The 14,382-nt window shown below is 41.0% G+C and overlaps 1 protein-coding gene across 30 annotated transcripts in view; it reads right to left on the reverse strand.

Moving 5' to 3' along the window:
* SLMAP (sarcolemma associated protein) overlaps window positions 1-12,418 on the reverse strand; it is an 89,034-nt gene extending 76,616 nt beyond the window's left edge. For all 30 annotated transcript variants that reach the window (XM_056336988.1, XM_056336977.1, XM_056336968.1 and 27 more), the window contains exon 1: window positions 11,487-12,418. In XM_056336988.1, coding sequence (XP_056192963.1) covers window positions 11,487-11,684 — 198 coding nt within the window. In that variant the 5' untranslated portion in view covers window positions 11,685-12,418. The remainder of the gene's footprint in view (window positions 1-11,486) is intronic.
* Window positions 12,419-14,382: the final 1,964 nt, after the last annotated feature.

Consider the following 14,382-nt stretch of genomic DNA (forward strand, 5'->3'; position numbering starts at 1 on the left):
CTGTCATCCATTAAATATAACCGGTTTTAAAATAAAAATGCAAGCTGGCTGTGTCTGTAAATGCAATAATCAAGTTTTAAGATAAAAAACATTTTCTGTCTGTATATAATCACAGATTCTCATTCCAAAATGGATCCTGCGACACAAGCTCCTTGCTGTAATACAATTCCCACTAAAACAGCATTTACTTTTTTGTTAGTAAACGCTAATAGTACAGCCCCCAAATGAGTTGTGCTGTCATACTACTAATTCTAGTTACCAGCTCGAGATGCAGACACATAATAACTACCTGCACACACACCCTTAGCTTCACCTTACAGACTAAACCAACTGCTTAGTGTTTGCCATGGATGTAAACATTCACACTTTGGCAGCTACTGTTGCACCAAGTCACATGTTAAGCCACCGCATCTTTTTCATCTGTAAGAATGCTTAGTTCCTGCACAGTCCAGGAACAGAAATTTCAAATGAAAAAATTCAACAGTTGTTTTTTTTTGGCCAAAAAAAAAAAAAAAAAAAATCAGATGCAAATGCCTCAATTCTGGAAGGTCAGTTGTTCCATTTCCTCTTCTTTTTTCTTTTTAATATGCCATCAAACAGATGTTTGTTTTAAAATTTCTCAGGTTTTATTCCAGCTTAAGGAAAGGCAAGAAAGATTCATACCAACACATATTTATTCCATAATTGCAAAGTAACTTGTAGTTTTAGCACTAATGGAGAAGTCATCGTTGCATCATGTCTCAGGGAACAGCTTTAATCCTGATGGTATCAGAAAAAAAAGCATCCTTATTACTGATAACGACCTCATTAAATACCACCAGCAAAGAGCTCCATTTTAGATGTAGATCATGGACAACTCAATTTTAGAACACTAAAATATTATACAAGTTACCAACTTTGAGTAATGCCAACAATTAATAGCACTTTCATGTAGCACAACCAGGACTTGGTCCACAACTACAACTGTCCCATGAAAAAGAATACTTGGGACACCTCAGTGAGAGTGCAGCAGTCAAGTAAAATTATTACCTTTTCCAAACGTCTACAAGCATAAGCAAGCACTTACTATTTCTTAAATCCTTTCATTGTCTGAAAACTATTCTCTCCAATCCAGAGAAAGTTTCCACTCAGCTTTGCTCACCTGTATAAAAACTGTCTAAAGCGATCTTTGAAGCAGAACTATATAACGTCCTTTTTAGACTTAATTTGAGGCACAACTCCAGCAAGCAGATCCAGTCACTGAAATAATCTTACAGGATTACTTGTACCCTAACATTAGGCCCAAACCTACATCTTCAAAAAAGGTTTTTAAAGGCAACTAGAAAACAATTCTATTTCTAAGTTTTTTGGAAATACAAACCAGCAATTATAAATGAAGATGTGTACAGCAAGTTTAAACTGTAAAACACATCAAAGAGTATGAGTTACAGATCTCAAAAGAAAGACTAGTCATCAAAATCCTTTAATATTAGTTTATAAAACTTACATCATCATCATCATCTAAAATTCATCCAGCAACAGCAACACCTACCCTGGAAAGGCTCAACATAAAGCTATGTGGGAAAGGGAAGACAAAAATTAAGCCCGTTTTCATTTGATCAAGGGGAGACCAAAACCACACACCTATCTGCACTACTGCATACAAAATGGTACAACTGTAGGCCTGTAAGCCGATTTACATCAGTCTGTGAAGCAGTCAAAATCCCAGAACAGGATGACCTAAATGAGCCCACAAGAATGCTATCTGGGTGTCCCAGAGTGGCTCAAAGAAAGCAAGACAGCTGTGCTGGTGCAGTGTTTTGCCAAACTAACTCTTCCCAAGCCCACTTCTGGAACATGGGGTCAAGAGCAAGGCAACCTGCAGCAAAAATGTAGATTTGCATTAAATTTATCAGGAGGCAATACTCTGCAATAGGATGTATGTATAACCTATACTGATTTCAGTAGGTGAGGTAGCGTACATACACAGATTCCATGACAAAAAACGAGTTTTGAGAGAAAGTTGTCCATCTGTGTTAATATAATGCATTTGTTCAAGTAAGAAATCCACAAAAACCATTTTCCCTTCTGTTTACACGAAAGTTAAAAGTTAACTTCTATTTATGAATCTTAAGTTAACTTTTAACTTTCTAATTAACAGTCAGATTCATAAATTTAACTAAAAATCAGGAAGGCAGCATGGGTAAAGTTAGCACTGAAATGGAATATCCACATGCCTTTCTATGTTACAAGTACCATAATACAATAGCAATCTATCTGTTCTTCCTTCAAGCACACAGAAGTCCCCTGTTGACAGACCAAACCACTGGCCTTCCATGTCACAGACAATACTTATATTCCTACCAAACCCCTGCTTAAACAGTGCAACCGGTAGCTTTACCTAATGTGAACTAGTCACACAGATTGCAAAAACAAATATGCCCTTTCTATGACTATTTGTATTCCTGGCTTTCTCTTACAACTACTGGAATATGCAGTCTAGGGAAAGTCCACAAAGAGGAAGACAAAAAAATATTTTTTTTTTAATTTCCCCTTTGAGTTTTAGAAAAGGAAGTAGTGGTTGAGAGCTGTAAGTGAAAGTGTTGTATTACTGCCATCCTTATGGAATTAGGGGTAGAACTAGGAACGTTCTTACATCTTCCATTTAGTGCTTCTTTTCCTCCAGATAAATTTTAAAAGTATTTCTATCTGACACATTTTGGTGGTAATATTAAGTTACACTACAATAGCAGTACTCCAGTTATTTCATAAAACCAAATTATATATACACACAAACACTGAAAGCTTAGAACATAAGAGAACAGCAACACAAGCTAACCTACCTAGAAAATACACCTGACCTTGTCCTCAGATGCTTATTTTTTGGTAGGGATTAATTTTATACCCAAAATTCTATCACAAGTCCACAAGCAATCTAAACTAATCAGACCTGCTGTGGAACAGAGGATTGGACTGGATGACCTCCAGAAGTCCACACCAACCTAACTTATCCTCTGACAGCACATCTGTGCCGTAGAATATGGCTGTCCTTGCTCATAATACTGTAAACTCCCCCAGAGTAGATACCACCTTAACTATACATAATGATTTACAGTTCTGAAATACATAGAAACAAAAGAAGCTTCAAACTTATTCTTTGTCCCTTAATAATATGCGATTATATTGACTCCATATATCCTTAGAAATCCTCTGCCATTCAGCAAGAGAAATCCTTGTAACAATTGCAAGTAAACAACAAGGAGTTGCAATTACTGAGATCAAAGACCTGAAAAAATAGCTTGGCTGCAGAATGTATTTTTTCACAACCATGTATAAAAAACAAAGGGTTTTTTAACAACAAATTAAAAACGTGAAGAATTACAAATAATTCATTATGCCACCATGGATTCTTCAAGTACCTGAAACACTGAAACACTAAGTGTAAGTGCAGAAAAAGGCAATGTCAGAACAGAATCACAAGTAATACCACCAAAACCATTTTGCAATGCTATTGCCCATAAGTCCATTCAATTATTATAGCTAACAATCAAAAAAAGAGAAAAATTACAGTAACTGTGCCAGGAATTACTGAGAAAGGTCACCAGAAATTTAAAAGGCAAACAGGTAGGCAGGCTGTACGCCCAGATTGCAAAACCAAGAGATCTGGTTTCTACCCTATACAGTTAAGCATTACACTTCAAGAAAAGCAATTACAAAATAGAAAGAAAGGCAGAGTCATCAAAATCTGCTGGGGCAGGGCATGGAGGGGGAACAGGGAGTTAAACAAGCAAAAAACATCTGGTGCAACATTATCAGTGTTCTGTAAAAGACATACAAAGTTTTGGAAAATCTATGTTTAAACTTCATCTTGCTCAACATCCAGAAAAGAAACAACTCTGAAAAGTGCCAGTTAAGAGCAAAAAGTGCCCTATCCGATAAGACTAATGGCATATGTAAATAGCAGCAGCCAGTACCAAATGTCTTCAAAAGAACCTGCAGTACAAATATGTATCCGGCCCATAACAGAGCTTTTCTTCTTTGATTTGAAACATAAGCATTTCTGTTCCTTCCTTTACTCAATACACAGTTACAAGCATCTACAACTCTTGTATCTTAATCTCTTGCATTAATTTTATTTTTATGAAAGAACTATTACAACTGTAATTATGAGAACATACAGCATTAGTAACTTGTTCTTAGGTTTATTTTCAATATCCTCTTAATATGAGAACAAAAGGTCACTTGTTTGTTCTTATGTAGCTTCTATATATACCTCAGACTTTGCATGTTTCCTATATTTAAGTCTTTCTGTCAATAAATATTTTCAACACATTGGAATTACCACATGAAAACTAAACCTGAACAGTATCTTCCAACTGCAGATAAACTAACAGTCACACAATACTGTCAGTATTTTTGTGTTTAGTTACTAGTTGTCACTGTTTTACGCTATTAGAACATTTGCGATTGAGCCCATATCATCAATTCTTCAGTCTTTTCAGTGGTTGGTTATTGTTATTTTATAACCTAAAAAGGTCTAATAATAGCACATACTTTCCTCCAGTATGCACCATAGTTCAACTATCAATACTGAAGTACTCCTTAGCTTTGCAAAGATTATAAATTCCTCATGCCCTTAGCTACTCCTGACTAATCCCAGTACTTTTAAGATTTACTTTTTACATTTTAACAAAAATAAAAAGTCAAACTGCTGCTATCATTTTCTGTGTTTTTCCATTCAAGTACAGCGTTACTACAGGATTTGGGGCTTTCTATTATAAGCCTGCTGGAAGTTCATAATTTATTTATTTCTCAAGACTGAAATAAACTGAGACATTGCTCAATCACATACATGCGTGTCTGGTACAACATAACAAAAATTGTATTTGATTAAGTGGTTGGCTTCAGCATAATGATTTTCCTTTTCAAAACGGAAACTGTTCTGGGCCTCTGGCAGACAGATATGTCTTCTTACAGGGGCTTAAGATGGTACAGCTCAAACCACCTCTCTGCCCGAGGTTCCCACTTCTAAAGCAGACTGAAAAAAATGCTTGTCTATATTCAACAAAAATGTGACAATACTGTAAGCCTTCTTCCGAGAATTCTGCTACAAGCAGAAATGCTTCTGGAAGGAAAGACAAATTGCAAACATTAATGCATTGTCACAGCAAGATTTAACAAAACTCTGAGTTCTTAGATAATCCAAACTCTCAGCAAGTGAGCAAGGTTAACAGGAAGCAGTTATTGATGTGATTCAAAAGAAAATGCAGAGACAACAAACAATCGTGTAATTTAGTAGCAATAGCCTCTGTAATTGCTAGCTTTAGGGATGGAGACAGCATTCTTCCTTCCCTTTCACTTGCCAGGTTCCACAAACAATAATGATTTTCACTTTGTATTATCTATTAAAATAAATGACAAAAACCAAAACACAACAAATCAGTTGAGTGTTTGTGCACACATTTTGCAGAATTTTAGCCAGAATAGATTAAAATCAACACAACCAAAAGCAGCACACTGACACAGTTAGACACCACTAACCCACATGGCCCTTTACAGCATACATGCATTTAAATGCTTAAATTAGATAAATGAACAATGAAAACTGCTCAAATTCAGTTAGAAAAACGAGAAGGCAAAGCCAAAAAAGTATTTCTCCAGTGTAATGTAAATCACCTGCAGACGAGCAATGGGCTGCCATGACTAACATGTGAAAGTCAGTCAGTCAAAAAGTATTTTATATAATGAAAATATATGAGGGAAGCAAGGTTTTATATTTAGAAGCATGGGACCAGGAGCAAACCCAAACCATCTCATTAGAGACCTAAGGAAAACATATTTATTGGCCTTCAATACTGCTAAGTAACCTGATTCATTTGAGGTTTGTAAAAATTCATTGCAAATACAAAAGGGATTTTTGTTTGTTTTTAAAACCTAATCAATGCGTTGGTGTTCCTGGCTCAGGATAGATGCATCATGACTGCAATGGATCAGCTCCAAGAATTACAGTATTAGCTCTGCAGCAGTGGCTCTAGATGGTATCTCTGCAGGGAAATCCTTGTCAGCAGTAACTTACCTCTACTATAAATGGCCACCAACAGTCCTACACTGGGTTCTAAAAGTACAGTGGTGAAGTTTGCCGGAACAGAGCACTCCATACCCCATGCTACTGTTACGAACCTATCAGCAAAAAATTGATAGTTCATTCAGGGTGAACAGCACTTACATAAAAATATTAACAGGTGTACGTAAGGGCTGGGTGACATCACCCTCTTACCAAAAGCATCTAAGCACTGAAATTTCACCTTCTTGCATTATAACAGATCCCAGGTCAGTCTCCCAGGGCACTTGGAATACACATTTGATGTTTGGAAGATAAAGTGTCTCCTCTACAGACACTGCAAACTGTGTCTCCTCCACAGATACTGCAGGCTGTAAGCACAGAACATCAAAAGCACTGAAAAATAAAATGTTTGTCCAGCTCTCAAGGACAACAACCAGAACAGAAAGCTGAAAAGATGTAACAGAGGAAAAATATATAATAGAAATGGTATCTAATGAAAAAAATGCTACTGATCTATGTAAGGGATGTTTAATTTCTCATGTATCAGCACCGAACAGCCCAGAGTATCATAGAGGAATCTCTAATACTTCTTGAATTTTGCCAAATTCTTGATCTCCACAAAACATTCTATGTCCTCTTCAGTGAAAAACATACTCCTTTTTATATGGTCAATAGATTTTTATCCCTAGTATAACACAGCAAAAAAAGAAAGCATCCAAAATCTTTTAACTCCTGTTCATCAATCTGTTTCTTGCATTGGTGGTCCAAAATTAGATGCAGTATCCCAGACATGGTCTAACAAACTGCGAGGCGTTCTTCCTTTCCACGTGCAGGACTTCATTTGTCCTTATTGAGACTCCTGATATTCCCGTCTTGTCTACTTCTTCAGCAAGGTCAGGTCCCTCTGAATGGCAGTGCTGTCCTTGAGCATATCAACTCTTTCCCCACCACAATACTCCCAGATTCAGTGTCATCTTCAAACTTGACTAGAGTGTACTTCACCATGTCCTTCAGGTTACCGATAAAAATATTAAACGGGACAGGTCACTATAGCCTCCTGTAGTATTCTGCTTGTCACCAGCATCCAGGTAGAGCACCACCTATTAACCACTGAGCTTGATCCTCAAACCAGTTTTGTTTTACTTATCTAGTTATTCGTACATCCAGGCTGCAATGCCCTATCTTAGAAGACCATCATGGGAAATAGTCAAAAACCCTGCTAAAAGGCAAGATAAATACCATGCACTGCTCTCCCTTGCCCACAAATCTAGTCATTTTATCATACAAGGCAATCTGACTCATCAGACATGATTTATCCCTGCTAAATCATACTGACCATTACCAAACCATCCTCTCCATGTGCCCAGAAAAGTTTTCCAAAGCTTATTCCACGATTTTCCCAGGGACTCAAACAAAGCTAGCCAATCTGCAATTCCCTGGCTGTACCTTTGTGGTTGTTGGTTTTGGGTGGTGTTTTCTGGTTTGTTTGTGAATTTTTCTTGGTTGTTTTGTTTGGGGTTTTGATTTTTAGGTGGGTTGTGTGTTGGGTTTTTTTGTTGGTTTTTTTTTTGGTGGGTGGGTGGGTGGGCAGGAGCAGAGAAGCAGAGTTGGTTTGTTTTTTTTAAAGAGGGTGCTCCCTGCAGTAAGTATTCTGCAACATTATCTCACATATTTTAGGCCCAGAAGCCATAAAGCATGGCCTTAATAAATTTCATGTGCTATCATGTGGACTATTTGGCTTTCAATTTAGTATTTGGCATTTCTGTAACCAAGATACTATGAATGCTCACACCCGCTTTGAATTAAGTGAAAACAGTAGTAGTAGCTATCACCCTAACACAAAAACTTGTGCCTGTATGTTACTTTTTTCAGTTCTTAAAAATGACCAGTTATTTTGAATCCTTTTGGTCTAAGAAAATACTTCATTTCTTACACAGTTTCTCAGTGCCTTTAGTAAACTATGGCAATGGATTCTTTATAAAAAGGTACTTAAAAGAGCCACTCACAACAATCTCAGGCACTGAATAATCCCAATTTTTGAAAGCCTGGATATCTGTCCAAAACTTCAGGTTTGAACTAAAAACTTCCACCACATCTGCCAGAAGCATTTCAGCCTGGGAGAAGTCACATACAAATTCTCAAGGGTTTTCAACTTGCTTATTTTTAAAAACAAAACAACCCTCTACCCTGAAAAAATATATTTTAAGAGGATTTCAGTTAAGCAGTTTTCAGAGTTTCTGCCCATATGCAGTGATAGAAGCTGAACAAACATACTTAGATTTTCTGAACTATAGCACACTTCTTTTGCTTTGATTCACACTTTTTGAAACACTCCATGCTCAGCACATCTACCTCATACATATCTAGTGACTCATTTTTTCAGACATCCCTTACAAAGATTCATTAAATTGTAATTACTAAAATAAATAAATAAATAAATCAAAATCTATTCTAAGCATAATCTTCTAACGTAACTGCTGTATGAAAAATCCACAGGGAGATATTACACTGTTTCTACAAACAAGCAAAAAGAGGCATCGCACTGGTTGTCTACAAAAGTATTACTAAGCAAACAAAAACTGAGTACAGATACTTCAACCATTATCTCCCTTCCACTTTTATCTTACACATTTTTAGGCTTACATATTATGTTAAAAATATTTTTAAAAGCAAATCCAACTTTAAATATCTGCTTTTAAATGCTATTTACTGGTTATCTTGAAGACTCACCCTACTTTTATCCTTAATAACGCTGGAGTTACATAGGCATTATCTCCTTTGGGCACCTACTTTTTTACATGCATAATTAAACTGCCTTTATACAAAGTAAACATTCACATCTTTCAACTGTAAGTAGCATGTCATCTTAAACATAGTCTGCTTGTGTGACATACTTCAGCTTAAGCCTACCTCTGCCTCAAAAAAATAAAATTGTATACCAGTTTCCTTGGCACCACTTACCGATGCTCCCTCTCTTCAGCTTCTACCCTTGTTTACAGATTATGCTGATATAATTGTCTACAGCCTATGTAGTAAACAGGATCACTCACATGAATCACTGCAACAAAACAAAACTCCAAACCCTCAAAAAAGAATTAAAGGTATAACTGAGAGGCAGCTCAAGAGGCAGTACAGAGACTGGACCAAGCAACTGGGAATGCCAGAAACTGGTATCACCAAATTCCACAACTTAGGAAACTGCAGCCCCAGATCATTCATGAACTATTTTGAAATATCTGAAGGTTTATCTCTGTTACTAAATTAACATTTCAAGGTCTTTTATCTTCATAAAACCCACAACTGACAAAAGCCCTATACATAAGCTTCTAAGAAATGTTTACAAATATTATGGCAAAAAGAATTTATTCAGGTTTAAATATAGGTCATTGATAGGATAATTACATGTTCCTAAATGAGATGTACTTATTAGAAGTCCTGTAAGTAATGATAATAAACATTCCTGCATGCAAATGTTCAGACATAGTTTATATTTTTGTTAGTACTTTGAAAACACCCCAGAATTCTTTGTTTGCAATTCAAGGTTAAGCTTCTATTTACCAACATTTTCTACCTGCCTTTTCACAACAGCATTTGGCATTTATCTCTAACAATACATTTTTGCCCTCTCCTCCAACTGTCTTACAATCCACCAGATACTCAACCAGATGAAAATCCAGAGCGTATTGCCAAGAAACAAATACAGAACCCAAAATTCTCCGTGCTGCTGTATCAGTGATTTAAACCTTTTACAGTACCATAACATCTAAACACGCAAAATGTACAGTAATGTATTCTTATGCATGACCTTAACCCCACACTTTAGTTGATCAGTACAGCTACTGATCCAGATAACCACTTTGGCAATTTTCATCAAGACTCCAGTCAAATCTTCACATGATGGTATCTCAAGAATATCATCCTCTTATTTACTACTAAGTTGCTATTTTAGATCAGCTAGATATGATCAATAAACATGTAATTTTTTTACCTGTATTAGAAAAGCCAAAGCTAACAAATTTAAGAACAAAAAAACCCACAGCTGACTGTTTTTCAAGCTCATTATTAGTCGGCAGGCTTGCTCAGTACTCAATGCTTTGTCAAATTAACTAGGTTTAATACAGCTAGACTATTTGTAACCATAACAGAGCTTAACAGGGGTCTTAACATCTTTATAAATCATGAGAAACATTGATAAAAACCTATATGCATAATACTTTTCCATTTAAAAACAGCACAATAAATTGTAACACTCCTTTGTAGAGTCAAACAAGGTTAAAAGCTAAGCTTCAATTGAAAATACTTCAAGTACTTAAGTTTTCTAAAGTGTCCAAGAATGCACATCACACACACAACAGAGCCAAAACAACATGCTTAACGAAACACTAATACAGATAGCTGTTTGCACAATTACATGCAGGTCCCATCATGCCTAGGTATTGCATAACATAGGATAGTTAACAATAGAAGGTTTAAGAACTTCGACTGCGCTATACTGTTACTTCTGCTGTGTCACACTACAAAAAAAATACTTCATTAATTACAGACCATACTATTCTTAAAATCAAGTGCTACGCTGCATTTCATAGAGGGGCATGCTGTGAAGCTAAAAAACAGAGCTAATTTAGAGCATGTGAAGTTCTAGGGCATAACATCAGTATATTGGAAAAAAAATACGTTGTTGAGCAACTGCAATCTGCATTTTGTTCATTTCTTGTTGGATATATAAAACTAACTTGACAGTCATTAAGTACAATAACTTTACTTGTCCCAGTTCAATCCCTAGTGGACAAAACATGCACTACAGAACCCCTAAATTTCACTTAACAAGACAGTTAGCCTTTTGAAAAGAACAGTTAAGTGAACACAGGATATATTTTAAAACCGTTTTCACTATCAATGAGAAAATATCTTGTAGGCCATTTGTTACGCTCCTGCTGCCAGTAACAAACCTCCTATCAGACCCAAACAACAAAATACTCTTTATAACATTTCAAAAGGGCAAGTAGGAAGAGTACCAAATAAACTGAGTGGTTTTTTAATGCTCTTCGCAATGAGATCCATTTACATGCTCAGATAAAATAGTAATTTCTCAGTATTTTAAAAAATACTGTTACGCTATTATAGTCATGCAAGTCTGTGCTTTCACATTTTTATTACCTCAAAATCACCTACTTCCAGCAATGAATAATACGCATGCAACTTTTTTCAGCACTTATAACCATTTTCAACTGTTTTATGTACTTTAATAATATTTAAAGCTTCTGCTCAGTAGGAAATTATCAGCTTACCTGAAAAGTAATCATTTCAACTATACCACAAATCTTACTCCTTCCACTTGCAATCATATTTATTACAGTGAAACCAAAGCGATCTGCAACCTACAGTAACTTGCTAAAACAAATGTGCAGTTCATTATTTTTAAATTTAAAAAAAATAATCTTACCTTGCCCGTCTTGTGATCAAACCAGACAAGAGCATGGTTCCTGGACAGCACCTTACAGTCAAAAGTTGCGTTATTCTGAGCTGGCCGGCAGCGAGCCACTGAGCGGCCGATCTTGACAGGCTCGTCCAGGTAGACATGACGCTCCTGAAACGGATGAGAGTTCGGGCGGCAAGTGAAGATGGCCAAGGCTGAAGGCATCGAGGACAGATTGGGGTTGCCACACCGACCAGAGATGAAGAGAGCCTCTTCTGATGCAGACTGTCCTCCACAATTTTCACCTCAAACCTCCACAGCAACTTTATATTAAAGCAGGACAAACATTATTGTATGAAAGGCCTAACAACTCATTGTTTCAGTGTGTAAACTAATTCTGGCAATAATCCAGTGAAAAAGCCCCATTATGTCTTTTAAGAATATCAGCAGTGGCTCAAAAGAAGTCTAAAATGTACAACTTTCAATCCATCCTCCTCTGGAAGAATAGGAACAAGCATCTGATTCCTTCAAAGAGAAGCAAAGGCTCCTTGAAAGAAGGATAGAATGTCTTAAATCCAAGTAGATGAGTCACACAAGTACTTTTGTTTTTAACCTCAACTGCCTTCTCACCCCCCTTCCGTAAACAACACTGACCAAAATTCCGACCAATGCAACATGGAAGCAAGGAAAGGTTTAGGGAAGGGGGATGAGGGAGAAGGATTAGCGTCCCCTCTCAAAGCATACAGATCGGGAGTCGGGAGGTGAATACAAAGCCCTCACTCCACACCAGGGGTCTAGTCGCTTCACACAGCAAGCCGCATTTCACCATCTTCACATACTGAAGTGAAGCACAATAGGTGGTCCTCGGTTTAGGATGGGGTACAAGGGCTATACTGTTTTCTTCCCCTACACCAGATAAAGCTGAACTGGTCTAGGGTTTCAGAGAGCCGCTCAGATAAGGAACTTGATAAGGCATGGAGAGGGCTTCCAACGCTCCTTCTCCCGGGGACACCCTAACGCAGGGGAAGGGTCCCTCGGGGACGGCCTACAAGGTGCACTGACAGGTTGCTCCCAGGCGGTGCCCGCGATGGCTCCGGCCGGCGGCAGCGAGCGGGCGTCCCTCGGCGGCGGGGCGGCTGGCGGCGGGGCGGGGCGCGGGGGCCGGCGGAGAAGGGAGGCGAGCAGGGGGCTGCTCCAGGAAGTCCCCGCCACAAGCCCCCGGCGCGGGGAGCGGCGGCCCGGAGAGGCGGCGTCCCCTGCGCTCGGCTCAGCCCGTCCGCAGGTGGCGGCGCATGAGGAGGGCCCGTTCCTCAGCCTCCCGCGCTCTCCCTCCGCCCGCCGAGCGCGGCTCCGCGGGCCCGGCGGCGGCCGGCCCTGCGGCGGCGGGAGAGGCCTGGCGGCCGGGCCCGGACGCCTCCCGCTCGGTAGCGCTGCCTCTCAGGCAGCCGCCGGCCACGAAAACTTTCCTCCGACCTGCAGAGCCGAAAACAAACCGGGTCAGACTCGTCCCTCGCCCGGCGCGGCCCCGCGCCTCCCCCCGGCCTAGCGCTGCCCGGCCCCGGGGGAGGCACGGGGCGCACCAGGGCTCCGCTCCCTCCCTTACCTTCAGCGCAGCGGCCGCCATAGTGACTGGAAACCTACCCGGTGTAGCAGCGGCGGCGCTGCCGGGGAGGGGCGGGGGGCGGGGGGCGGGGGGGAGGGCAGGCGGTGGCGGAGGGAGGAGCCGTCCTCGGCGGGGCCTGGCCAAAGGGAAGGCGCGGCGGCCGCCTCCAACCCCCTCGCGGGCGGCGGCGCAAGCGCAGAGGCGGGGCTGCGCAGGCGCGCGGCGCGCAGTGAAGCTGCGGTAGAGGCCAAGGCCCCGCCCCGCCGCTGCCGCCGCCGTCTTCCGGGTGCGCGCGGGGAATGCGGGCTTGGGGGGGGCCGGCGGGCTGAGCCGTGAGGGGCCCCGGGCGGGGCGAGCTGAGCGGCTCCCTGGGGGGCGGGGGGAGGGTGAGAGGGGCTGCTGCGGAAGGGTCCGGTTAGGACGAGTTAGCAGGTGGGAGGGGGGCCGGTCGCTGAGGTGAGTGAGCCCCGGCGCCGGGTGCCATGTCTGTCCCCTCTCCGGTTCCCCTCAGCTGCGCCCTGGGCGGGACTGGCCTGCCGTTAACCAGGGTAGCCCTGAGGAGAAACTGGGGTCATGCTTCATCAGCAGAGCCCTCATGAGAGAGTGCAGGATCTCCCCGACATCCTTCTGCTTTCCCCGTTGTTCTTCTTGGCGTTTTATGATCCCGGGTTGAAAATTGTGGCAGCCGCAATGCCTTTGCCGTGCCTGGGGGAGCGGGAAGCGCTGGCCGGGCCTGCCTGGCCCCGGTTACCGGCTGGCAGCTGGAGCCGGGGCTGCGCCACAAGGCCGCGACAAGGTCAGCATAGAATGGGGCTGGGGTCTCTGGTGCGGTGTTTTCCCTCAGCAGGTCTTGGAGCAGCATCCAAGGTCATGTTTAGCCCCTTTTTCTAGAAGCCGAGGAAAGGTGGTTCCTTTTCCAAGGTCATACAGTAGGCTAGTGTGAACAGGTCTCTCTGGTCCGAATTAATTTTTAAGTCCGTCATTCCCTGTAAAGCAAACAAGTGGAGATTGTTTGATACAAGGTGTTGGAGGTGTGCCAGCACTATAATTACCCTGTGACAAGGTGTTAGGATTAGGGATATGGGGGGGATCTCTGACACCAGGAAGGCCAGGCAGCCGTGGAGGCGAGAAAGTGGGGCTAGGCCAGGCACTTTAGCTAGCAATATATGAGGGAAATAAGCAGCAACTCAGGTAAGGCAGCACAGTGTATGAGAGAAAGCATGACTGCTGTGTTGTTAGTTATAGCACAGTAAAATCGCAGGGCTGTTTTCATTTTTTTCCCCTTTATGATTGCACGGTGATTTAGGAGAGATGTGATTC

Source organism: Falco biarmicus, chromosome 4 (genome assembly GCF_023638135.1).
Source record: "Falco biarmicus isolate bFalBia1 chromosome 4, bFalBia1.pri, whole genome shotgun sequence".
Taxonomy (NCBI): domain Eukaryota; kingdom Metazoa; phylum Chordata; class Aves; order Falconiformes; family Falconidae; genus Falco; species Falco biarmicus.